Source organism: Mustela lutreola, chromosome 9 (genome assembly GCF_030435805.1).
Source record: "Mustela lutreola isolate mMusLut2 chromosome 9, mMusLut2.pri, whole genome shotgun sequence".
NCBI lineage: Eukaryota > Metazoa > Chordata > Mammalia > Carnivora > Mustelidae > Mustela > Mustela lutreola.
The window spans coordinates 9,850,231-9,875,536 of NC_081298.1; the positions used below are offsets into that span (position 1 = coordinate 9,850,231).

The window sequence follows — 25,306 nt, forward strand, 5'->3', positions numbered from 1 at the left end:
CCAGATGACCAGACCCTTGAAGACCAAGTCCTTGGATAAGAAGTAAATTCCAGATCACAGATCGTGGCGGGTCTGTCCTCCTGAAGGAAACCCTTGAGGAGCCTTTAGAAGGAGGTATACTGGGTGGGCAAGAGGCAAGCACTTGACCCCAGCGGTGTGGCCCCGAGGAGCTGCTTGAGGCCAGAAGCCGCAAGCTGGGGTCGCTTGACGGAGCTGGGAGGTGAGGAGCGGGTGGTCCCCTGCCGCAGCCAGAGCCCGCAGACTGGAGGGGCCCTATCCGTCCCAGGAGTGTCCCCTCGACTCCCTGCCTTTGGTCCACAGCCCGCAGAGCCCTCAGGGGATCGGCAGTTTGGGGCCCCGCCGGGTAGTGTGGGGTAGAGTCACGGACAGCTCGTCTTCAGCAGCCGTGGACTCCACACTTGCAAACGCTCTTATTTCCTAGAATGTATTTGTAACCCCGAGATCAGTGCTCAGGGCCAGAGTCCTCCGCGGCCGAGTGCAGAGCAGGGGGAGCCGTCGTTGTCTGCCGTGCACGTTCCCAGCTGGGCTCACACGAGGCGACCCCTGCCTTCCCTGCTCTCGTCCTGCCCCTGAGCACGGTCCACTGTCTCGGAGGGCCACTTTTTTCTTGCATTTTTGTGCCGTCAGTGATTTCGCTGTTTCAAATCCCCCCTCTCAGCACAGGGCTGGAGTGTGTCTAGTGTCGCAAAGTGTAGGAAGGCCCCGACGGCCCTCACGGAGAAGGTGCGAGCGTCGGCTGGGCTTCCTTCAGGCCCGAGCTCGGAGGCTGTTGGTTAGGAGTTCCGCGTTCGTGACTCGACAATGCGCATTTCAGAAGATGTGTTTAGGGTGCACGGGGGTGGCTCCATTGGTGAAACGTCTGACTCTTAATTTCACCATCTCGGGGTCGTGAGATCGAGCCCTGTGTCGGTTGGACTCTGTGCTGGGCATGGAGCCGGCTTAAGATTCTCTCCCTCTGCCTCTGCTCCTCCTTCTGCTCGTGTGTTTGCACACGCTTACACACACTCTCTCTCTCTAAATAAAATCTTGAAAAAATGCATTTAAATAGAAACATATATAAAGCAAGATTTTTGTATTGACTGAGGGAAATATTATGGCCAAAGGCTCACAGGAACCTCGCCTGTATTTCCCCCAGGAGCAATCAATCGTTCCTTACTTGCTAAGTTGGCATTCACAGCAACTTTACAGAGCGTAACTACTGAACATAATGAGACTCGACTGTATGTTGTGTAGATTCTGTAGATTCTCTACGTTCTGTATATTTATTTCGGGGTTGCAAACGACAGTCCATGTGGCCACCTGCTTTTGTAAATAAAGTTTTATTTTATTTTTTTAAGATTTTAATTTTTTTGAGAGAGAGAGAAAGCATGAGTGGGGGGAGGGCTAGAGTCAGAAGGAGTGGCAGACTCCTCCCTGAGCAGAGAGCCTGTCATGGGACTCCATCCCAAGATCCTGGGACCGTAACCTGAGCTGAAGGCAGATGCTTAACCGAATGAGCCATCCAGGCACCCAAATGAAGTTTTATTTAAACACAGATATGCCCCCTTGTTTACCTGTTGTCTGTGGTTGCTTTGGTGTTATGATAGCAGAGTCGAGTCATTTCAGCCAGCACTGTGGGGTCCCCGGGGCCTGTAGGGGGTACCGTCCGGTGCACTACAGGGAAGTTGGCCCCCCGGCTAGATGCCTGGCTTCTGTTGCCTGCTGCCCAGTCCCCCAGACGAGTTACTTGAAGCAGGCTCACGGATCTCGCCGGGCCTTCCTTTCTTTACGTGAGAAGGACAGCTGTTATCATTACGCACCTTGTAGGGCTGTTGTGAGATGTAAATGGGGAAAAAAAATCCATGGAAAGGGCCTAGCATAGTGCCCGGCACACAATGAAAGTGGGGGCACATTTAGCTCTTTTTCTTTTCCTATGTGGGCCACAGCCGTGCTGGGGGAAATGCAAGGTAGTAGTCGGCATAGCGGCTCTCCCGCTTCCCTCAGAATCATAACAAACCCGGTTTGATTTGGCTCTGGGTCTGGTGGCAGGGGCAGGGCGGGGGTCCCGGGCTGGGGCGGCCATTGTCTTCATCCCGGCTTCAGGAAGCCGCTGTTTGTTGTTCTGCCATCTCCGGAGAGCACGGCCCCCTCCACCCCTCCGTTCCCTTCCAGGTGACCAACCGCAGCGAGGCCCACCTCGAGCTGAATGCTTTCCGCAGGAAGCATGACTGTGCCCTGGTCATCTCTGGAGACTCCCTGGAGGTGGGTGCGGGGACCCCGCCTGCCGGGTCCTCCTGGGAGTGCGCTTCCCTTCCTGCCTGGGGGAGGGGGCAGGGACCTCAGGTGACCCACCGCCTCCCCCTCCCCCCACCAGGTCTGCCTCAAGTACTATGAGTACGAGTTCATGGAGCTGGCCTGCCAGTGCCCGGCCGTGGTCTGCTGCCGCTGCACACCCACCCAGAAGGCCCAGATCGTGCGGCTGCTGCAGGAGCGCACTGGGAAGCTCACTTGTGCAGTAGGTAGGTGCCCCCACCCTCCACACCCGTCTCCACCACCCCCCCCCCCCCGGCCACGGATGCACTGGATCCCTCTCTCCGAGGGTGGGTGGACTCTGCTGCTGCTGCATCCTGGCCCCTTGACGTAGGTCGTGCTCTTCTCCCCCAGCAGACCTTGGCTGTGATATTATTTTTAGTATTTCCCCCCGAGTGAGAGGAGATACGCGTGCTGCAGGGCTTTTCTCCTGAGCTTGCTTTTCCTTTGCTCAGGAGGCAGGAAGCCGCGTCACAGAGGGATGCGGACTGCACACAGTGGGGCCAGATCCGGGTCCCCTGGGCGCCTGTCCCCATCCGAGCCTCCGTCTTCCCGTCGGTAGAATGGGGTCATAAGTATTCAGGTGGTGCTGATGAGGACGAAAAAGGGGTAGATTTCAAAAGTGCTGGCCACAGGGCACAGTATCGGCTCCATAAGCGTCGAGTCGGTCACTGCTGCTGATGGGCTATGGCACCCTGTGCCACCCACGCAGGAGTGGGGCGTGGACACGGTCCCCCTGCCGCCGCTCCACGGCTGGGGCTCTCGCCGTCACCTGGTGTTCCTCTGATGCTCAGCTGCTCCGTCTGAGAGACAGGAAGCCGATGCTGTGGGTGTGGGGTGGTTAAATGGTCTGGGGCAGAAAAGGCTGTAGTAATAAGCAAGCGCTCGGTGAAAGGCCAAAGACTTCTACACTGCTTCCAAGTAAGAATGAAATGTGGGGATCCTGTTTCTCGCCGCTCTCTCATTTCCCGGCTTTTCTCTCCGGTCCGTGCGGCCGGCAGGTGACGGAGGCAATGACGTCAGCATGATTCAGGAATCCGACTGCGGCGTGGGTGTGGAGGGGAAGGTGAGTGCGGGCGCGGGGCGTCGGGGGTGCTGGTCGCTGCCGGGCGCTTGGGGCCACGGTGTCAGGTCATTGTATTGGGTTGGGAGCTGCTCTTCTCTGCTAGCTGGAGCTGCTTTTTCCCTCAAAACATAGCTTTGATGCTTCTGAAAATCCTAGATTCACATGATGAAGCACAAGGAACCACAAAGCGTGATCCCTTGGTATTATTTATTATGTGGGAGTCCGGTTATTACGTGGGAGTTGGGGATCGACATCACTACATCTTACAGATGATGAGTGCTGATTTTTCGCGTGCCGACGCTTAAAAACAGAGTGTTTTGCTGTATCGTCAGGGCACCGTGAATGTACTTGTCACTTTCCCGTGGCCATCACAGTGTCCATAAAAGCACCCGTCATCACGCTGTCTGCTGATGTCTTGGGGGTCAGAGAAGAATGTGGGACGGTCTTCCCCTCACTAAAAGCTGCATTTTTTAAAAAGTTGGTTCTTCTCTTTCTCAGTTATTCTCTTTCTGTCCTTATTACCTCTGTGGTTGCCTTTTACTGTTCTCTCTGCCCTAATTTGTGACTTCTAAATGGCGACCGGCAAGAAGAGGGGTTCCCAGGATTGTCAGGACTTTGTGTTTAACAGGAGCACAGAGGCCCCAAGTGAGGGCCAGAGACGCCGTCCTGTGCATTTGGTCCCACGGCCTCATGAATCGGGCGAATCCACTCTCCTGTGTCCTTTCCCCCCGCAGCCCCCCCACCCCCAAGCCTTACCGTTCGCTCAGAGGAACAGACCGTCGTAAGGTGCCTGTGTCTGAGGATTCCTGGCTCTGGGTGCACACCACGGGTTGGGCACACTCCCAAGATACTAGATCCCTTTGACCTCCACATTATAACTGTCTGTGACTTAGAGTGGTTTTTATTTAAATAAATTCCTCTTTTTCAAACACACGTAGACTCAGACCACCTACTGAGCCCAGCTCGAAACCAAAGAAGCTCTTCACTGAAGTTTTCCAAAGATCCCCTTATGGTGTCTTGCTTTTTCCATGGAAAACAAAACAAAACAAACGTGGTTGCCTTGACTTCCGGTGCTTCTGACGGTGCCCGTTTTGTGTGGCTTTCAGGAAGGCAAGCAGGCGTCCCTGGCGGCCGACTTCTCCATCACCCAGTTCAAGCACCTGGGCCGCCTGCTCATGGTGCACGGCCGCAACAGCTACAAGCGCTCGGCGGCCCTCAGCCAGTTTGTCATCCACAGGAGCCTCTGCATCAGCACCATGCAGGTGGGCGGGGGGGCAGGCTGAGCGGGGGGGCAGGTAGGGGGCAGGTGGTGGGGGCAGGCGGTGCGACTCTGCTCACCCTCCCCGGGGCTAGTGGGGAAAAGGCCTGGAACTCGACCGTGCTTTGGAGCCGTGGCTCTCCCTGGCTGGTTGGTCGGTTGGTCGGTGGGTCGGTTGGTCGGTGGGTCGGTTGGTCGGTGGGTCGGTTGGTTGACTTTATTTTCCCACCTGACCAGTTTTAAATCCCCGCTGGGCCCCGTTCCAGCCCAACAGACCTTGGATTGCCCCAGGTCCTTCCTCTGGTGGCTGGGACAGGCCATCCTCGCCGTGGCGGGGTGGCTGCGAGCGTTAGCAGCGGGCCTGGCCAGTGCTTGGCAGGAGGGAGGTGTGTTGTTGCCCAGAGTTGTTAGGATTTTTTTTTGCCAGAGGGAAGCGTGCAGAGTGAGATGCGGGCAAATACTCGGGTCTTGGATTTTCTGGATGTTCACGAAAGGGCCAGCAGAGAACGACCGCGGGAGAAGAACTTGTGTTCTCCTGCTCTTCGGACGCCCTGAGCACCTGGCTCCATGTCCACAGGGCAGCGTCTCGTACGGTCCTCATGGTCGCCTGCACCCATTGTACAGATGGGGAGCCTGAGGCTCCGTGAGGCTGAGAAACACGTGCAGTGTCTCTTGGGGGTTAGTCTGTATCAGGCGGGGACTCCAGAGCCCACGCTCTTGGTCGCGGTGTCCCCTCGAGTGCCTGCGATGCACGGAGGCCTGGATCGCTGCCTCGGCTCGTGTGGGCTCTCAGGTGGGGCAGCAGAGCCTGTGGCCCTGTCACGGTTCCGCCTCCAGACATCCCGGGTGGGAGTCCAGCTGGGCCGCCCCATTGTTCAGCTTCTCGGGAGTAACATCTTGTTCCCATCTTGTTTCTCACAAAAGAATTCCAGGGCACTTTCCCCACCTCCTCTCTCGCTGGCTCCTTTCACATCCGTCATCGGTCTGTGGCAATTAAGTGTGCACTAGCAGGAAGGCCAAGGGGCGGGAAATAAAACATTTTAGGTGTTGAAAAATGATTGACGGATGGATTCCCCTTCATGGACGTTTGGTGAAAATATCCCAGTTAAGTAGTGAGAATGTAGGGGTGATGGGACTTGAAACCCACGTCTCCTTCTGACCACACCACTACATATCTCTGAGACCTTGAGAGCCCGCTGGGTCTCAGTCTTCCATCCGTGAATGGGGATGATAAGACCTGCCTCGCCTCTCAGATGAGGCTCCTTTGAGAAGCAGAGCTCTGTAAGGCGTCAAGTGCTGAAGGCATCTTTTCCCCTCGTCATAAAACCACAGGGCGAGGTATCCAGTGAGGGGATGTTTTAATCTGTGGGAAAGGCACTTACTTGCCACATAAAAGGCTTCCTCCCTTTCTGAGGAAGTGAAGCGATGCTGTTCGTGTACATGAGACTCTCCCCTTCTTCTGGCCTCTTTCTCACCTTCTGGGGGTCGTTTTAGGTTTTCAACATCTATTGTATTTGTGAACATAGGAGCCTTAAAGTGATTTTTTTTGTCAACGTGACCTACACCCAAACAGCTGTTACGGTTCCTCAGACCACATCTGTACTTTTGTGTTAGCTCATGGGTGGCGCTCTGGATCCGTCCCTGGGAGACTGATCGCTCGCCGCTGGGCAGGCGCACAGAAGCCGGGCTGGCCGAGCTGACTTCTGTAAAGCCTGTATGTTGTCGCTCTCAACATCAATTTAGAAAAAACTTCAGGATGGGAAATTGTTCTTTGGGGCTGTAGAAAAAAAATCTCGCTGTCCACTGTGCTGAAAGTGGCTGGCTGAGGACAAGTCCCTCTTGGAGCCACACCTTGCCATCGGTCTCGTTGATAGATGTGGCCGTAGTGTTTTTTTCCCCTCAGGTGTTCTCTCCACGACGAAGGCTTTATGGCCAACCCGGCCCTTTTAGGGGAAGGAGGCTCTTGACGTTGATTTACAAAATGAAACACCAGATTCTTGATGTTTTTACAACCATCCTTTCTGTGCTGCAGCCCAGCTGGGGTGGAAAGTCATTTGAAAGGCGGCTTTCACCTTCCAGTTCTGAAATATGACCAGGGTACAGCTGGGGCTGTCCACGACCTTGGCCCCGGGTGGCACCTGCGTTCCGAGCTCTGTATCAGACAAACTCCTACAGCAGGTGATGGGGGGCGAGACGCCTCTGGTGCCACGACCTTTCCTGTCGTCAGGCTGGCTCGGGCTGTCTCTTGTATTCAGCTTTTGAAAAGCCTCTTGTCGTTGTCTCTGGCCTCTTTTTGGTTTTCGGCCCCTAGGAATTCGCTTTGGAGGCCACTTTCCTTCCGTGAGCCTGTCGATGCCCAGAGACAGAAGTAACGGAGTGTCAAGTCTGATTTTATCTCCCCAGCCTGGTTTTCACGGCCAGTAGCTCCTGTTTTCCAAGTCAGGAAGCAGACATTTCAGGGAGCGTTTGGAAAGGTCTTTATTGCTCTTGTCTAACAAGGGCAGCAGGTTATGGGCTCTTTGTAAAAATTTCCAGAAACGGTAAAATGTGTCCTGTAAGAGGGGCTGTGCCTTCTCTGCTGCCCTGCCCCCGGGGAGCTGGAGTATGGAGCTGGGATTGAGCCCCACAGTGCCCTTTACCTGCTCAGAGTCCCCTCCTGTGAAATGCAGGAGATAGGACTGGATCTCATGGGTGGTTCTGGGGGTTCATGGGGATCGCACAGGGTATTTCTGGGTCCAGCCTGTGTCCTCTAACGTCAGTGTTCACAGAGGGGCGGAGAGTGGTCCTTGGTGCTAAACCACCCGGGAACAACTCCTGGCTCCTGTCACTTACGAGCTGTGTTATCTTGGGCAAGTCCCTTAACCTCTCTGTGCCTTACTGTTGTCGTCTGTAATAGGGGTTGATGATAACAGTACCGACCTCATGAGGTGGTTGTAATCGTGGAATGAGCTGGTTTCCTTAAAGCGCTCATAGCTGTGCAGGGGATGTTTGTGCTGTGTTAAGTGTTGACTGCTACTTTATAAGTGTAGGGATTTTTGTCACGATTTTTGTTAACATCCTCCTTTCTTGTTGGCACAGGCGGTCTTTTCATCCGTGTTTTACTTTGCCTCCGTTCCTCTCTATCAAGGATTCCTCATCATTGGGTAAGAAAATGTAGGCAGGGTATTAATTTTTTATGAAACCTCTCGAAAATGCCAGAGATGAGCGAGGAAACGTACTGTCTAGGCTGTTCAGTCCCCAAGTTGCCAGCGATGCCGTTTAGAATCTTCTCGGATTCAAAAGTTTTTTTTTGTTTTGTTTTGTTTTTTTAAAGATTTTATTTATTTATTTGACAGAGATCACAAGGAGGCAGAGAGGCAGGCAGAGAGAGAGGAGGAAGCAGGCTCCCCGCTGAGCAGAGAGCCCGACATGGGGCTTGATCCCAGGACCCTGGGATCATGACCCGGGCTGAAGGCAGAGGCTTTAACCCACTGAACCACCCAGGCACCCCTCACAAGTTTTTTTGAACTGACAAGCCTGGAACCAGATTGAGGAAGTGGGGTCTGATATGTCTGTGGTTCATAGCCCTTGGCCATTTGGACCTGGAGATGGAAAAATGCTTGCCCAGGAGAGTCTGAGCTGACCGGTGATTAGCAATCAAAGCAAGAGCAAAGGTTCAGACTCGGTGATTTCATTGTGGTCTTAGAAAAAGTGAAAGGGGAGCTCTGGAAAGTACCTTCCCTGCCATGGACCCCAGTAGAACCTTCTGCTGCTGGGTCTCTAAGGCGGCCCAGAGCCTTGATCTCTTTGGCGGGGGGAGGGGGGGCACGTGCCTAACGGAGCTTCACTGCTGCGTGCCCCTGACTTGCTAGACTAGGGTGTCCCTGGGACACTTGCTGCCCTCAAACCCAACCCCATTCCTGACTTGGAATTCATGAGGTTTCTTGTGATCCTTCGGAGAAAGTGTTCAGTCTTTGAATTGCCAGATGGGTGGAATTTGGGTACCACACGCCCTAGATGGAGACCCATGTAGGCCGTGCTCCTGGTCGTGAAAGGGGCAGGAGCACAGAAAGGCCGGCTGGCCCTGGGGGAGAATCTTACCAAAGTTGCCTGCCTTCTTCTTTTTATGTTGGCCCATTCACTCTGACAGTGGACAGTGAAATTCTGCTTGCTTCTAATTGGACGGGTGGACATCTTTTGTTAGGTCCCAGAAAAACAAAAGAACATGCCAGAGTGTAGGCAGGAGCTCCTGGAGCTTGGCTGCATGTGGCCTTCCATGACTGGACCCCTTGTCCCTCTCTGATCCCATTTCCTTCTCTCTCCCTCTCACTCATACAGCCAGCTGCACTGGCTGCCTTGCTGTTCTTCAAACAAGATGCACTCCTGCCTCAGGGCCTTTGCACATGCTGCCTCTCTGCCTGCGATGCTCTTCCCTCCACTTGGGCCTTACTACCTCTCACCTTCTCTGGGTGTTTACTCAAATGTCACATCCTTTGGGCACCCTCTCGAAAATGACACCACCCCCATGTCTCCTTCCCTCCCCTCCATTAGAGTTTCCTTCTTAGCACGTACCTGCAACACACAGTGTAGTTCACCGACTCTGTTGACTCACTGACTAGTATGAAAGCTCTCTGAGGGCAGATGTTTCCATCAGTTTTTCATCTGAATCTCCCAAGCTTAAAATCAGCCCTGGCACAGAACAGGCACGCAGTGGGCGGTTGTTGAAGGAATGAATGGGTGGAGATTGGGCTGCAGAAGCTGGAGAAACGAATTGCTCATTTTCCTTCGGCTGGGTCTTACCTATGGTGATTTCCGCCCCTCCCTCCCTCCACCCCCAGGTACTCCACCATTTACACCATGTTTCCTGTGTTTTCTCTGGTCCTGGACAAAGATGTCAAGTCGGAAGTTGCCATGCTGTATCCTGAGCTCTACAAGGATCTCCTCAAGGTTCACTGGACTCCCCCTCCCCTCCCTCAGTCCTGCCTCCCCATCCCCTTCTCTCTCCCTCTCTCCCTACTGCTAATTGATTTCACACAGACCCTCCGTATCTGGTTTGAACACACTGACTGGAACTGCTAGTTTGGTAGAGGAAGGCGTGGGATTTTATTTTATTTTTCTTAAAAAAGTAGTATTTGCGCTTGTAAAGAATATTGAACAGTACAGCAATATGTGTACTATTGCAGTGTGTTGCCAACAAACCAACTAACAACTTAAAAAAGAAACGCCTGACGGTTCCATCCTCCAGCCTTAGCTGGTGTCTGCTCCTGGAAACGTCCTTGCGTACGCTTCCAAAAAGTGTGTGCGTGCTGCCTGTGGTGTGGTGTGTGTCGGTGTATGATTTATTTGTCCCCAAGGAATTTTACTGAAGAGCAGATTTATTTCCACCTTCTATTAGTTCTCTTTAAAAAATGTAATTTCTCTAGTGAGTTCAGATATGAGCAAGACCCCCCCCCCTTTATTTTTAAATGAAAACAGGCAGATTGCCTCGTTAGTGGAGGAGCCCAGCATGGTAGTAACCTGTTCTTTCTCGCTTCCTCATTTAGGGAAGACCGTTGTCCTACAAGACCTTCCTAATATGGGTTTTGATTAGCATCTATCAAGGTAAGGCAGTGCACAGGGTCAACTTGACTGTTGTCTGTAGAGCATGAAGGGAAGAAGCTGGAACCCTAAAATTTGGTTAAGGAGCGGGACAGTGTGCCCCAGGGAGGCCCCGCTCGGCATTTTCTGAGGACTAGAACATTCAGCAGAGCAGTAGATCTGAGAGGTGGTGCCGTCTGCCTCATGAGATAAAGTCAGAGAAAAAGATAACGGATACTACTCAAAACCTGCCAAGATGCTTAAGCCATTGTAACAAAAAGCGGTTGCTTTCTGGAATGTTCTGATACTTTTTCTGAGGTCAAGTTCTAGTTTTTGAAAGATGTGTTTACCTCAGCAGCCTCCAGAGAGGGCCCCTGGATTGCAGAGACTGTAGGATGACTTGTAGGAGAAGAAAATATCCAGACCCTTCTGGTGTTTAATTCTGTCTTTATGTATGTTTTATAATGTGCATATAATTATGTCATGGTCCTGGTATCTGTCTGTGTCTGCCCAAGCACCGACATAGAATTTACAGATGCACGTTGTGTATTGGGAGGTCTTACTGACAGGGCATGCAACCAGAAGGTGTAGAAACCAGTGAATTTGTTGGCAGGAGGTTAAATTGTCATTAAAAAAATAGAGGGGGGCATTTTTAAGAAATCTCTCAAAGTATAATATGTGCATCGATTATGCAGCTACGTTTTATATATAGAATTTCATAGACAATGAGCAGGAAGCGCCGTATCAGCCCTCCCTCTCGAACCCTGTCGTGGTGGGCGGTGGTGTGAGGAGTTTTGGGGTTTAGCATCTAGTAACACTCTGGCACTGCACCATGGGTTTGGTTTCTGCTGTGCTAGGTGCGGACCCCGTACCCTCCGCCACTTTCCTTGCTCGCCTTGTTCGAGGGGCACGACACTGAGTGTCTCCTGGCTACCTCGGTCATTTCGTGTGTGGGGGAGAGGGGTGGTTAAGATAACACATGACCGAAGATTCACCATCTTAACCCTTCTTAGGGGCACAGTTTGCTAGCGCACAGTGCATTCACGGTGGTGAGTTACGTTGTACATTTACAGTGTTACACTGTTGCAAGAAAACAGCCGCAGAACGTTTCCATCTTGGCAAGTGGAAACTCTGTCCCCATCCCCGCTTCCCTTTCATCTCTATGGAGGTGACTACTTTGGATCCCTCCTAGAAGTAGAATATCCACAGTATTTGCCTTTTTGTGACCGCTTGCCTCTGTCATTTTAAATAATAAAGTTTCAATTTCTCTTTCCTGTTCCATCCACCCCGGATAGTTCCTCTTTCCTGTCTCTCCTGATTTTCTTCTCTCCATCTCTCTCCCTCCCTCTTTCTCTCTCTCTCCTCCCTCTCCCCTACAGTTTTAGACTCCTTATTATATAAAGTCCAGTGGGAAAATAGGAAACCAGGACAGGGCACCTCTTTCAAACCTCCATAAAGCACCACTCGTCAAGCGCCATCTTTCATGTCTAAACAGAAAACAAACAGAAAGGAGCCCCTGCTTGGGAGCAGGCCCCGAGAGCCTTGGGAGCCCCGGATGGGGAGGGCGAGGGGGGAGGGTGGCGGCTGCGGGCCGGACCGTGTGGGACGCAGGCTTCCTCTGCCTTCGCAGGGAGCACCATCATGTACGGGGCCCTGCTGCTGTTTGAGTCCGAGTTCGTGCACATCGTGGCGATTTCCTTCACGTCGCTGATCCTCACCGAGCTGCTGATGGTGGCCCTGACCATCCAGACATGGCACTGGCTCATGACGGTGGCCGAGCTGCTCAGTCTGGCCTGCTACATCGCCTCCCTGGTGTTCCTACACGAATTCATCGGTAAGACACCCTCCAGCCCCTTCCCTCCCCCTGCAGCCGCAGCCTGGCCGTGGGGTCTCGGGGCCCCCCCGGGACCCGTCCTGAGCTCTTTGTCCTCCAGGCCTTGGCACTTACTGGTCCCCATGTTGTTCCTGGCGTCCCCTTGGGGCAAGTGGCAGCTGTGACTCAGCTTCCTGGAACAGAGGCTCTCCGGCTTGATGTCAGTAGGGTTTCCTTTGAAAAGCACACTGTGTGAACTGGCTTAGAAGGGATCCCATTGAGTTCAGCAAAGACTGGCTGGGGTTCTCCAGGGAGCCGGTCACTGCGCCGGGCTCCGGGGGGCTGTGGAGAGGTCAGACGTCCAGGTCTCGCTCATGAATAAGGGATAGCCCCACAGGATGTGTCCTTATCACAGGGTGGAGAAACTCCGCCTTTCCCTCCGCCTAACCCCTCCGATGACGTCTCTTGCTGGTCAGCAAACGGTCCTTCAGGTTCGGGTAAAGGGAAGACGGACATCTGCGAAAAGTGAAGTCTTCGAGGAGTTTCACACTTGTCCCCAGAGTCCGTCCGGATGGGTTTCGTGAGCACCTGTCGTGTGCTCTGTGGCTTGGGGTGGTGAGCTCTGCCCTCGGGAAGCTGCCATGAGCCGGATGGGCAGCTGTGTGTGGGCTCCACGGCCGGGCATTCAGCGGGACTGTGGCCGGTGCCAGCCACCTGCCTCCCACCCCCTCCTGTGCGCCACTGTGCGGAAGCCCGTGAACCCTGCTCTGCTCTCACAGAATCCTCTGGACTGCGGGCTTACTGTCCTGCAGCAGATGGGGGCGCCCGTCCTTAGCTGGAAGCCCCTGGAGGCTACCCCCCGTTTCCAGCTTGGCACTGCCCTCAGGCCCGGCTGCCCGTAGCTTTGGTGATCATCCCAGAGGCAAAGGGAAAATGAAGGGAAACGAGGGGAAAAGCCTTTCTGCTCTTGGGCGGTGGGTGGATATAGAAAATCCGACGTGCTGTCAGATTCCACAGCAGAAACACCCGTAAGAATCGTTTGTGCCCCTGGTTTTCTTTCCCCGGTGCTGGAAACAGCATTTCACGGACTGTCCGTGAATTCAGCCGCAGAAGCAGATCAGAGAGAGGAGGGGCCGGGGAGAGTCCAGGCCCCGGGAGACTGAGCCGAAGGAAAGGGCCATGCCCAGAGACCGTGTGTCGGTGACGGGATCCCATGCAGAGACAGCTCTGCCCCCACTTACCCCCCATCAGAGCTGTGCCGGCTATTCTGAGCCGCATAGGCCTTCCAGAACATTCCGCCCACTCACCACGGTCTTCCCGTTTGCTTGCAGATGTGTACTTTATCGCCACTCTGTCGTTCTTGTGGAAGGTGTCCGTGATCACTCTGGTCAGCTGCCTGCCCCTGTACGTTCTCAAGTACCTGCGGAGACGGTTCTCCCCGCCCAGCTACTCGAAGCTCACGTCGTAGGCGGCGCCGACCCAGGGCGCCGTGGCCTCGGCGCTCTCCTGCCGGGCAGAGTTCAAGTTGCGTTTTTCTTACCTGCTGCCTGTGGGTCGTGCAGGCCTCGCTAACACGTGCAGTTTTGACGCGAAGAGGCTCCGCGTGGGGTCCTGACGCCGGACGATCGGGGAGGTCCCTGGAGGGGACCCCGCGGGCCTGCTCGGGCCCCTCGCGGTTCGGCCCGCAGCGAATGTACATATGTTAAAGCCGGCGGCTCCGCTGACGATTAATCCGTGGGTCACTGGGCAAGCTTCCGAGGACTTGCTTTCTGTTGTCATGCAATAAGGGTTTCTGTCTAGTTGACGATCGTAGAGGGGTTTCTGTTTTTGTGTTCAGCAGTCCTCATGTGTGTGTACTCTTTACATCTTTCTCACTCTTAAAAGCCGGCTTCGGAGAAATGTAAAAGCCCTTGGGATAGGTTTGTGGGGAAAGACAGTGACTTCGGTAGAAAGTTACGCAGGCAGTCATCTCGAGGGGGAGATGCGGCTTGTCCTGTCCGAGGCAGTGCTGCTCTCTGAGGCCGCCCCGGCTTCCTAGAGTGACATAGAGCAAAGGAGAGGAGGGAGAGCGAGACAGAGGGTGCCACCAATCCAGTCTGGCCTCTTCCCTCGGACTCAACACCTCCAGCCCTCGACTTAGCTCCACCTGCCACCTCGTCAAAGAATTTTCGGAGATGTTCTCCTGCTTTCTTCGGACCTGGTAACGATAACCAAGCCCGCGGCCGGCTGAGGACACCCTCCGACATTTTCAGCAGAGTTGTTGCAGCAGGAAACGTGCCACTGAACAGCTCCTCAATGTGTCGACAGACGGATAAGAGACTCCACTAATTCTTTAGACAGTGTTGCACATGTGGCCGGGCCCGTCCGAGTCCTGAGTGCAAGGTCAGGGACGGGGGGCTCTCTGCTCCACAGACGTCTGTTTCCCATTAGGAGGCTGAATGACTAAGGCAGAGGCATATCCCATGTTGCTGTGCGTCGTTCGTCTGCCGCTCCAGGGCCCTGGGGTCTGGGCTCCGTCACACTGCCTACGGCTTTCGAAGGGAACTTGCTTAAAGGCAGCTGGCAGTATCGATCCCCGCCCCCCCCCCCCCCGCGCCGCCCCACGGGGATAGACTACACGCCCATGTGTTTCTCATAAAGCTGTGGCTTCTCGTTTCAGAGGAGGAAGGGGGTGTGCAAGGCCTGGACCTGGCAGGGCAAGGCATCCTCGGGGTTCTGAGTCCCTCGGCGCCTGCCATCAGGGCTTGGCTGGTTGATCTTCCAGAGCTGACCATGCTCGAGATCTTGGACTTGGATGAATTCCTTTGGCCCCTTCTGCTTGTGTGGGCTTCAGGGCTGCGGGTTCCGGCTGGTGGTGGCACCCACTACCTTCTGGGCAGCCGGCTCTGGGGGATCTGGGGGTGCGTGGAGCAGGCGGTGGTCCCCTTGCCCGGGAGCACTCTTCATACGCTCCTGCATGGGTGCTGCCCCTTTGAAACTTCATAAAATGACCGCAGGTTTCCGGCACCGGTAAGCTGGCTGCTGATGTGCTTCTGTGTGAAGACTGTGCGTTTCTGCATTCGTCTTTGCCTGCTCCTGCCGGCTATTCCTGCTGCACAGACAGACCCACAGAGAATACAGGTTGCAGTGGGTGAATAGTTAGTTGGGATTAGGACCTTGGTCTAAAACTCTATGAAAGATCGAACACGTCTGACTTCTTCCTGAGTGATGTTTCCCAGTTTCAAAGGGAGGGGAGCTGAGTGTGGGGCTCAGAGGTTCACACTTGGTTCTGTCTTTTTGGAAGGCTGATGATAAGTCTTACGTTGTTCTGTTCTGAGTTTGTAAACTGTGATCCTGGCCTTCTGCACAGGCGGGATGGCTCCTGGGGTAGGTCTTAAGGAACCATTGCTAGGAAATGGCAGACGTTCAGCAGATAGTGGGAGGTGGTCTCTCTGGTTTTATCCCTCAAGTCCCAAGTGATCCAGGTGTGTGAGTTGACTTTTAAAGTCCACACCTGAGCCGCTGCTTGCCATCTCCCAGGAAGGAAGCTTTCCAGAGAGGCTGAAGAAGCCCTCCAGCCCGACCTCCCCCTGGAAGTTGATGGATGTCTGTCTTGCTGTTAAAAACCATGTTCTGTTGTCTCAGCCACACTCTAGTAGAGGCAGTCAAGGGCCAGAGGGACCGAAATCCAAGTGGAGCCCAGACCACCGTCACTGGGCAGCCTGCGCACACCACCTGCTGGGGGGCCTCGAGTGTCCAGGACCGCGTGTGCCCTCAAAGGGTGGGAGCCTCCAGTGGGTGAGGGTCCAGGACGGTCGCCTGCCCAGGTCAGCCTCATCCCAGCAGAGAGAAGTGCGGCACACGCGGGTTGTCTTAGTTGGGGGGAGGACAAACACTGGAGCTACTTCACAGGAAGCTCCTGAGTTCATGAACCTTAAGCATAAGGATTCTGTTTATCTTTTTCTCGGTTTCCCAATCTGGAAAGAATTTAAGAAGCACCACTGACCCCTTCCCCTCACCTTGGACCTCAGTGGGACCTGAGTCTGTGATAGCTGATTTAATTCGAGGCCAGAGGCCCCACAACACGCAATCAGTGCTGTTCAAACATTTCTCCTTAAAGTAGAAATGGCAACCCCCCCGACCCTCTGACACCATTATGTATTTGTGTCCCAGTAAGCACTTTTGTTTTATGATGATTTTTGCTTGATCTTGCGGTGATGGTTGTGTGTGCGCGAGGACCGTGGGATCTGTTTGTGGTTTCTCCTTTCCCCTTCCTTCCTCGAAGAAAACGACCAGACGATCTTCTCCATCTTCAGTGATTTCTGGTGCCTGACAGTGTGGATCCTCGTTTGGCAGCTGTGTGGGCACAGGTGCGTGTTGCCCGCGGTGCTGGGCCAGGCCAGTTGCATTGGCCGTGGCTGCTCGGAGTGGCAGACGTGGCTCCCGAGCCCTGGAGGGCATCCCTGGGGGCATCCTAACATCGGGGCAAACCACCTGTTTGTAGCCGCCGGGAGCTGGGAGATCAAGAACTGGGATGTCCCCCACTGCGACGGTCGTGTTCTCCGGGTCCCCGGCCAGCGTCCCCTAATAAGTGAAGCCCTTTTGTGTCCTAGTAATCTTGAATGTCTGCTGACCCCTTCCCTCGGTGTGTTCTCTGCTGAAAGTTAAGGTCACACTGACAACTTTTGAATGTATTTTGAGTTTTGTGCTCATTGGAAATTGACACAATAATGCCTATTCTTCCTCCAGACTTTGCTTTTATACTTTGTTTTGTTTTTACTGGGGTGGGGATGGGAACGCCCTCATGCCTTTATGGGGCAGCATTTTAAACCTTTGCCAAAATTGCCGATGGGACCTACATGTGCTTCCGCTCCATCCTATTGAAGGCAAACACCTGTCAGCTGTTTTTTATCTTTAATCTCCTGTGTGTGTTTCAGTGCGTGTGTGTATGTGACTGTGTCATCTCCAGTTTTTGGATGAGATGCTTGGTTTGCATTAAAATCCCGTTACTCCCAGCTTTGTTTTCATTAAGAAACCTAACAAGGAGCTTTGTAAATACAACGGATTTTATTTCTCCTCCCTTCCTTTAATGTAAAGGAAATTGTTGCGTATACTTACGGGGAAATATTTCCATTAATGATGTTCATTTTGTCTTGGACAAGTGTATGTTTCTAAATGGAGCGGAGAGGCAGATGATGTCGTGAGCAGCGCCCCAATGACCTTGAGCTCCGCAGCACCTCCTTGCTCTGCGGCAGCTGTACCCGTGGACCCGTCCTGGTCACCGCATGGTTATGGGTGCCGTCTGTTCAGGTCGCTGGGTTCCGTCAGTGAATACTGCGTTTGTTGGGGTGGGGGCAGGGACAAGTGGGGGGGGTGCACAAATAAAGCTGTGGCTAAATTACGATTTTGTCGCTCTGGGGCTAACTGTAAACTCTCCTAGGAGTCCGTGGCCATCCCGTTAGTAGGTCCCTACGGGTAATCCGCCTTGCAGACTCTCACCAGGACAGTATTTTGTCATGAGAGAGCAGCTCTGGTACAGGATGCTTTAATTTAGCAGGGACTCCCAGATGATTTAAATTCTCGATCCTGTGATGATAGCCATGTGATGCTGCGTGCTCCGAGCGGTTCTCCTTTCATTGTCTGCCAGCCCAGCCCGTTGCTGTTGCCCAATAAAGCTTGTGTACTTTATGCCTCCGGGGGATCATTTTAATTTGTGCGGAACCATGAATTCTGGTGTCAAAATGAAGGCTTTTTATTATAATGCTGTTTTCTGTGTAACTCACGGTACAAAAAGTGTAAATGGCTTTTTCTCCAGTTAAAGTTAACTGCGATTTTGGCAAAAAGAAAAAGGAAAAAAAAAACACCCCATTCCCAACCCATGCATTGTTGTTTATTCTCTACTGTCGTCTGTTACAGACATGGCATAATTTCAAAAGGTGATCGATAGAAGTAGGAAAAAGAGCATTTTATAAGATTCATTTTTTATTTATACGCACAGTCCTTGATCAGTTCAGAAACCTTTTTAAAAATTTTTTTTAAAAATTTTAAAATTTTTTTATGTGTTTTTTTAAAGATTTTATTTGTTTATTCGACAGAGATCACAAGTAGGCAGAGAGGCAGACAGAGAGAGAGAGGAGGAAGCAGGCTCCCCGCTGAGCAGAGAGCCGATGCAAGGCTTGATCCCAGGACCCTGGGATCATGACCTGAGCCGAAGGCAGAGGCTTTAAACACTGAGCCACCCAGGTGTCCCACTTTTTTTTTTTTTTTTTTTTTTTTAATCAGGTGATAGATTTAGGAATCTATCCAGTCACTGTGGATATTAAGGGGGGGCACGTGTGGTGACAAACACTGGGTGATACACGCAACTCATGAATCCCTGAGCGCTGTAGCAGTGCTAATGACGTCTTACACCATGGCTAGCTGAGCATAATAAAAAAGGAACGCAGTCACCTAAGTTTGAGGCAGAAGAGGTTTGCAAGCTGTTGTGTACGAAGCAGAGGACATGTTTTATTCATTTCACCCAGTGCCTCTCAGCCAGGGGCGCTTTTGTCCCCCAAGGGACTCACAGTAGTGCCAGAAGGCATTTTCGGTTGTCCCTGTTGGGATGGGCTGCTGAGGGACCTAATGAGGGAGAAGCCAGCGATGCTGCAGGACGGCCCCCACAACATGGAATTAGTCGGCGCCAGATGTCCGGCGTGCCGAGGTTGAGAGTCCTTGTCCCCATCCCCCTGCCTCCCGCACGCGTCCGTGTTATCATTTGCAGGAGACTTTCTTCATTTCCAGAGGATCGCAGCGTTGGGAACGCCCGAATCTCAGGAAACCAGCTACGCACACGCCCAACTAGCCCAATGTTTTAATTAGGAGCTATTTGAGGTGTGAGCTGGTGGTTTCCTCCTACTGGCCGGAAGGGTCATCCTCCGCTTATCAAATAGAAAGAGAATCGTAAACCCAGCAGCGTCTCAGTCCCGTGGCAGCTCCTCTGAGCGGATCGGAGGCGTGTGCTCTCAGCCCCTGGGATGTGGGCTTCAGCGGGGTAGACCGACCCATGGTACTTTTCCTTAGTGGGGTGCTCGTGAAGTAGCCGCCTGGGCTGTGAAATTCCATGGGCGAGCGGACACTGCTCCCTTCGCGCCACTAGGGGGAACTTGAGATTGAAAGACCTTTATGTTTCCTGTTTTCAACCACCAGGAAGGTCCTCGCGCCCAGCTGCTGTGTTCAAGACGCGGCTTTCATAGCTCAGAACTGATTTCATGGCCAATGGCTCCGTCAAAAACAGACATTGCTTTTTATGTTGTTGACCAGACTATTTTGCTGGGCTTCGCTTTAAAAAAAAAAAAAAAAAAAAAAAAAACCACGCACAAAAAAACTAGGGTTTGAAGGGGCGGGGAGTGTGTGGGAGATGAATATTTATTTGATCTTGGATATTTGTATTCTTGAATATTTGGCAACGGGGAGGCCTTGCCCTACTCCTTATTCAGGCTAATAAGGTTTTGAGATGAAATGTTCCAACACCCCAAGTACTTTAACTGTTTTTGTTATGAAACTTTTCAGGGTGACATGAAGCCCGGCGGTATTTGTGAAGAGATCTATAAATGATGGATTTGCTCACCTCAAAATAGAACTGTAGTTCGCTCCAAACTTTCCAGAAGTCGAGCACAGTAACAGAATTCATTCAGGACTTGCTAATTTCCTACTTGAAACGGGTTACATAACAAGAACAGCCCCGTCTTCGTGCCTCTCAAAACTCCCCATGCAGTGATGGTGAAATGTATCATTAAAAGCTAGAAATAGCTTTGCTCAACTCTGGGGAAAAGAGGAGGTTTTTTTTCCCCTGATAGCTCCCCCTTTCCTTCACCCAAACATTGCATAATGTTAAAAAAAAAAAAGTCAACTCTTTCCGTGGGATTTAATTTCATTCTCCATGTGGCTGTGGTCGGAGGGTAACTGCAGCGCTCTGGGGGCTGGCAGATTTTTGGGGGATCACGCATGCCCGGATCAGTTTCCATCCGAAGCCTTAGCAGACAAACACGCCCGATGCTGGGGTTTCTCCCTCCCCCCCCTCCCCCTTTGGTGGATGGGAAGGCGTAGCGTCTTCTCAGGGAGCCTGCCTTCTCTTAGGAACGTCAAAGCCAAGCCACCCCTCAGCCTTCCATGTTGAGGTTTGGACTCTGAAGTGCATTCCCATTAAGATCTGGGGTAATTGAATCATATTGTGAGGTCACTCACTCGACAACCTGTGTCTGACGTCCAGGCAGGCCCCATTTCTTAGAACTCAGCCTGCAGGTTCTATTTTGCTCACACTAAGAACTTGGTGTTCCAAGCCTCGGTGGTCCATTTTCAAGAGATTTAAGAGCAAAGTCTTTTCTTTTCTTCTATTGAATCCAGATAAGCCCAGGAATGTTTTTAAATTTTCTTCAAGGAAAATTGCAGAATCTTGAAGGAGAAAGGGGGACAGGGGTTATGTGGAATAGGTTTTTTTGTTCATCAAATATTTACTGAACACCTAGAATGTATTGGGTACTGTTCTCTGGGCTGGAAGACAGTGGAGAAGAAGATGGGCAGTCCCTGCCTTCACAGTGATTACATCTTTGTGCGATGTGCGAGAGACAGAAGACATACAGATTCTAGGGTCCTAAGAAAAAAACAGGGTGAGCGGTGGGCAGAGGGTATTTTTCTGGCAGAAAGACTGGAGAAAGTGATAGGGTCAGAGAGGCACCCTTTGGGAATGGGCCTGCTGAAGCAGAAGCCTGAAGGATGAAGAGGAGGGAGTCATGGCAAGGTCTGGGGGAAGCAGCATTCATGCAGTAGGGTGTGCAAAGGATCTGGGGTTGGAAGGGCTGGGTATTTTGGAGGAGCAGAAAGAGGGGCATATGGCTGGTGTGCTAAGACCAAGGGGAAGCATGGAGGAGATGAGGGCAGGGACATAGGTTAAGGCCTGCAGACCATGGTATTCAGACCAAGGAGCCCTATCCCAAGAACTGGGCAAGCATCATTCAAGTTTGCCTGCTGCACTTGAACTGTGTCTGAGAGACCCTGTTTCCCTGCCATCTCCTATGCCCCACTGACCCATCCCTGCCTGTTCTCATTTCCACCTCTGTGGTCTAAGAGGGCTCCGGGGGAGACCCACCCCTCCCACTGGAATCAACCCCCTCCCACCCTGGTATTTCTTGTGATTTTATTGGCATAAACGATGCTATTAAATAAAGGGGAGAAGAAGCTGGTCCTTGGATGAAGTTCTTGCTTTTCCAGCAAATATTACCAAGGCCCTTCTGTTCTGCTTGGGGTGCAGTTGGCGGTGGTTCATCCGAGTCCTGGAAAGCAGGCCACCTCAGAATTGGGAGGTGAGTCGGGCTGGGGGGGGGGGGGACAGGTAGAGAGAAATGAATGGGGTCACATTCTCCGAAGTTGCCACATTTCCAGAAAATGCCCGCTTGGGTCTGATTTGGGAGAGGAAGCCTGCGTGCAGGAGCCCAGGCTGTGTTCAGATTCCTCCCGAAGAAGGGAGGAGTAATGAGAACAGGCTGTGGAAAAGAATGTAGTTAGTGTCTTAAAGATGGGCAAATATTCATTCTCATTTGTCCTTTTATGTGAAACAGATTTTTAAAAAAGGCAATTGGAGTAGCTAATGACATCCAGAGCCCTGTTGATTCTGCGGGGCGAGGGGTGGGGGCTTACATGGGCCCCACCGATTAATCAGACCCAAAGAAAGAGGTGAGTTGCTCAGGAATTCTTCAGAGACAGGGCCAATAATTAGAGTGTAAGATGCTACTCTCTATGCACATAACTTAACCTCATTTTCTCAGGCTGCTCATCACCCGCCAGAATTAGCAAAAATCAGACCAGGACGAATCTGCTTGCTGGGCTGACTTGTGCAGACGTGGAGACTTCTGCTCCGAAATGGCTTCAGGCTTGAAGAAGACACCAAGAAAAACCGAAGCCTTTCCTCTGGGCCCTAACGCGAGGGGGAAATAGAAATGAATGCAATGCCGCTTTAGGCGAGGTGCCAGAATTGGGGGACAGGCGGCTTAGGGACATGTGCTATGGACCCAACTGGAAAGGAGACGGATTTGAGTACCAATTCCCGTATTTACTGAGTGATGGGGGGGTGTGTGCCGATTCTTACAATTCTCTGAGCTGGGTGCCTCACCCGCAACAAGAGCTCAGCAGTGGGGGGAAGCGGAGGAAGTCGTCGCTGTACCTCCACTGGGGACCTCTGAGCCAAGGGCGGACTGCACGTGGGGGGAGGCCTCACTCCCAGACTTGTGTGCCTGTGTTCTTCAAACAGCGAGGTCCCCCAACTGGAGAGAGAGTTTGCAGGGGATTTCAGACCTTGGGTAAAGAGGCAATGTCCCCCCCCTGAGTCCTTCCACTAACCTTTACTGGCCTTGCGGGTGCTCTGCCTTTGAATGCCCACCCCGGGTCCTATTCTCCCAGCAGTGCCCTTCGTGGGACTCGAACCTGCCTGCATCACGTGGGGCTGGCCTAGGCCTCCCTGGGGACACGCACTCCCCTTTGCGGCTGGGGGTAGCCATGTAGCTAAGGGAGAAAGGAAACTTCCTGAAGACTCCACTGACTCTGGTCTGGGAGGCTGGCCAGTCACTGGCCAGTCATTTAACACATATTTTTTCTTAACACAAAAGCAAATTCATTAACGTAATAGAGGAGAAGGCAAATTTTGCTTGAGTTGTAAAAAAGAAACCACAGGCCTAGGCGATGTGTTGCGGGGAGGGATGGCTGGTGCCCAGGCAGGCCGTGCCCCTTCATGGCTCCTCTGTACGGATCTAAGGGACAGCTGGTTTTATCTTTAGCCAGCCCGGGGCCAGGCCCATGGTTGGGGCCCAGTAAACACTGAGGTTGTTTTTTAATTGTTATCGTGGTAAAATATACACAACATAAAATTGACCATTTGAACCGTTTTGGAGTGTCTCACCCAGGGATATTGAGTCATTGAGTTTTAAGAGAATGTTCTGGAAGATTCAGGAACCTGACTGAAAAAAGTGGGTCTGGCCTTCCTGTGGTGGTTTAGAGTTGTGCAGAGCTTTCCCTACTGACCCCTCATGATCCTGGGAGGCAGGTGTTGTCATCCCCATTTGGGAGGTGAGAAAAACGTCACAAGGAGGTTGAGATCGGATTATGCCCACACGATGGTGCTCTTCACAATGGCAAAGAAGTGGACATGTCCAGCAGTTGCTGGATACATAAACAAGATGTGGCCTAGCCCTACAACAGACATGGTTCCACCATATAAAGGAGTGACGTGTGCACGTGCCACGGCGTGGGTGGACGGTGAAAACACGACACTCAGTGCAAGAAGCCAGGTGCCATCGGCTGCATGCTGTACGTATATACAGCTGGCTCCATTTCTGTGACATGTCCGGAAGAGGCACATCTATGGAGACAGGAGGCAGATTCATGGTTGCCTAGGGATGGGGAAGATAAGGGGGAGCGAGGGGTGACCGCTAATGGGCAGAGAGCTTCTTGTTTTGGTGATTAAAACGTTCTGAAATTAGACACACAGGTGCACAACAGAGAATACACTAAAACCCATCAAACAGAATACTTTATTATTTTTTAAAAAGATTTTATTCATTTGTCAGAGAGAGAAGGAGCACAAGCAGGGGGAGTGGCAGGCAGAGGGAGAGGGAGAAGCAGGCTCCGTGCAGAGTGGGGAACCCAATGCGGGGCTCAATCCCGGGACCCCGGGATCATGACCTGAGCCGAAGGCAGATACTTAACCAACTGAGCCACCAGGCATCCTAAACAGTACATTTTTATTTTATTTTATTTATTTATTTGACAGAGATCACAAGTAGGCAGAGAGGCAGGCAGAGAGAGAGAGAGAGAGAGAGGGAAGCAGGCTCCCTGCTGAGCAGAGAGCCTAAAGATTACATTTTAAATGAGTGAGTTGTATAGTATGTAACTTATATCTTAACAACTGTTTAAAAAAAACAAACAAACTTGCCAATATTTTGTACCAGCTCTCATGAGGGGCCCAGACTCTCTACACCTCTGTCAGCACTTGGCATTTTCCCTGGTTTTACTTTGGGCTTTCTGGCAGATTTACCTCTTCTAGGTATGTTGTATGTTCCTAGTGGCTGATGACATTGAACGTCTTTGCATGTGCAATATTGCCACCCACATACCTTTTTGGGGAGGTGTTCATGTTTTTTGCCCTCTTTTTAAAAGTATGTCGCTTTCTTATTGTTGATTTCTGAGAGTTCTTTATATGTTTTGGATACAAAGATACTGTTGAATATGTGATTTGAAACTCTCCCTGCCCTGCCCGCCACCACCTGTAGCTCGGCGTTTCCTTCTCTTTATTGCCAGTATTTCTAATTCTAGCCCCTCTGGTCGGTGCGTGGTGATATTTCACTGTGGCTCGAATTTGTATTACATCACTTCTTAGTCTGGCTCGCAGAGTCTTGGGTCAACAGCATCTCTGCTACATGCATAGTGCTTTACATTCAGAATCTTTTCGAAGAGAGGGAGACCTGTTATCTTTCGTACAAACAAGGCTTTAAGAGATGCGTAACTAACACAGCTCCTAGGTGACGGGTGGGGTCCCGATTGGAGCCCTGCCCTGGTGTCTCAGAAGCAGTTGCCTCTTTTGAGAGGCAGTCCGCTCCAACCCTCAGCTTCAAGGCGCCTGTGAAAGCAACCACTTCACGTCTCCCCAGCCAGCTGCATGCCTTCATGGCATGTCACAAGAGGTTGAGAAATGCCAACAAAGATGACGAACGAAAGCTCCCTTGATTTGACTCTCGTCATCCCAAGGACCCTCCTTCCCTCCATCCCTGACATGGCAGTTCCCAGGGGTTTGCCACATTCTCTAGCTGCTGTCATTGTGGCTGTTCCCCCCTTCTAATTATGAGCAGAGTCAGCCCCAGGAGGGGGCAGAGGCCTTGAGCTATGAGTCATTGTGGAGATGTCATCACCCGGAGGGAGAGAGCCCCTGAGTAGTTTGGCGGCCCCATTCGATATCCATGGTTTGTGTATTTTATCAAGTGCCTCTTAGGCGCCAGGCAGCTTCTAGGCACTGTGGAGGCAACATTCATGGCCCCTGCTCACGTGTCCCTTCTCAGAGAGCCCTTTGCTGACCGCCCCATCTAATGTGACAGCCCCGTCACTCCCCAGCCCCTCACCCAGCTGTATTTGTCCTCAGCCACCTAGCACTCTAAGAGCGTTTCCAGCCCCACCTGAGGATATGTACGCTCTGTGAGGACAGGGCTCGGACTTATTTGCTGCTTGGGAAACCTCAAAAAAGGCGGCACATTGTGGGTGTTCATTAAATGTGGGATGAACAAAGGAATTAAGTGAGTGGGGT

General features: G+C 52.2%; 1 protein-coding gene across 7 annotated transcripts in view; it reads left to right on the top strand.

Moving 5' to 3' along the window:
* ATP9A (ATPase phospholipid transporting 9A (putative)) overlaps positions 1-14,350 on the top strand; it is a 129,117-nt gene extending 114,767 nt beyond the window's left edge. For all 7 annotated transcript variants that reach the window (XM_059132735.1, XM_059132734.1, XM_059132740.1 and 4 more), the window contains 9 exons: positions 2,173-2,262; positions 2,375-2,519; positions 3,312-3,376; positions 4,483-4,638; positions 7,713-7,777; positions 9,452-9,560; positions 10,157-10,214; positions 11,821-12,024; positions 13,335-14,350. In XM_059132735.1, coding sequence (XP_058988718.1) covers positions 2,173-2,262; positions 2,375-2,519; positions 3,312-3,376; positions 4,483-4,638; positions 7,713-7,777; positions 9,452-9,560; positions 10,157-10,214; positions 11,821-12,024; positions 13,335-13,471 — 1,029 coding nt within the window. In that variant the 3' untranslated portion in view covers positions 13,472-14,350. The remainder of the gene's footprint in view (positions 1-2,172; positions 2,263-2,374; positions 2,520-3,311; positions 3,377-4,482; positions 4,639-7,712; positions 7,778-9,451; positions 9,561-10,156; positions 10,215-11,820; positions 12,025-13,334) is intronic.
* Positions 14,351-25,306: the final 10,956 nt, after the last annotated feature.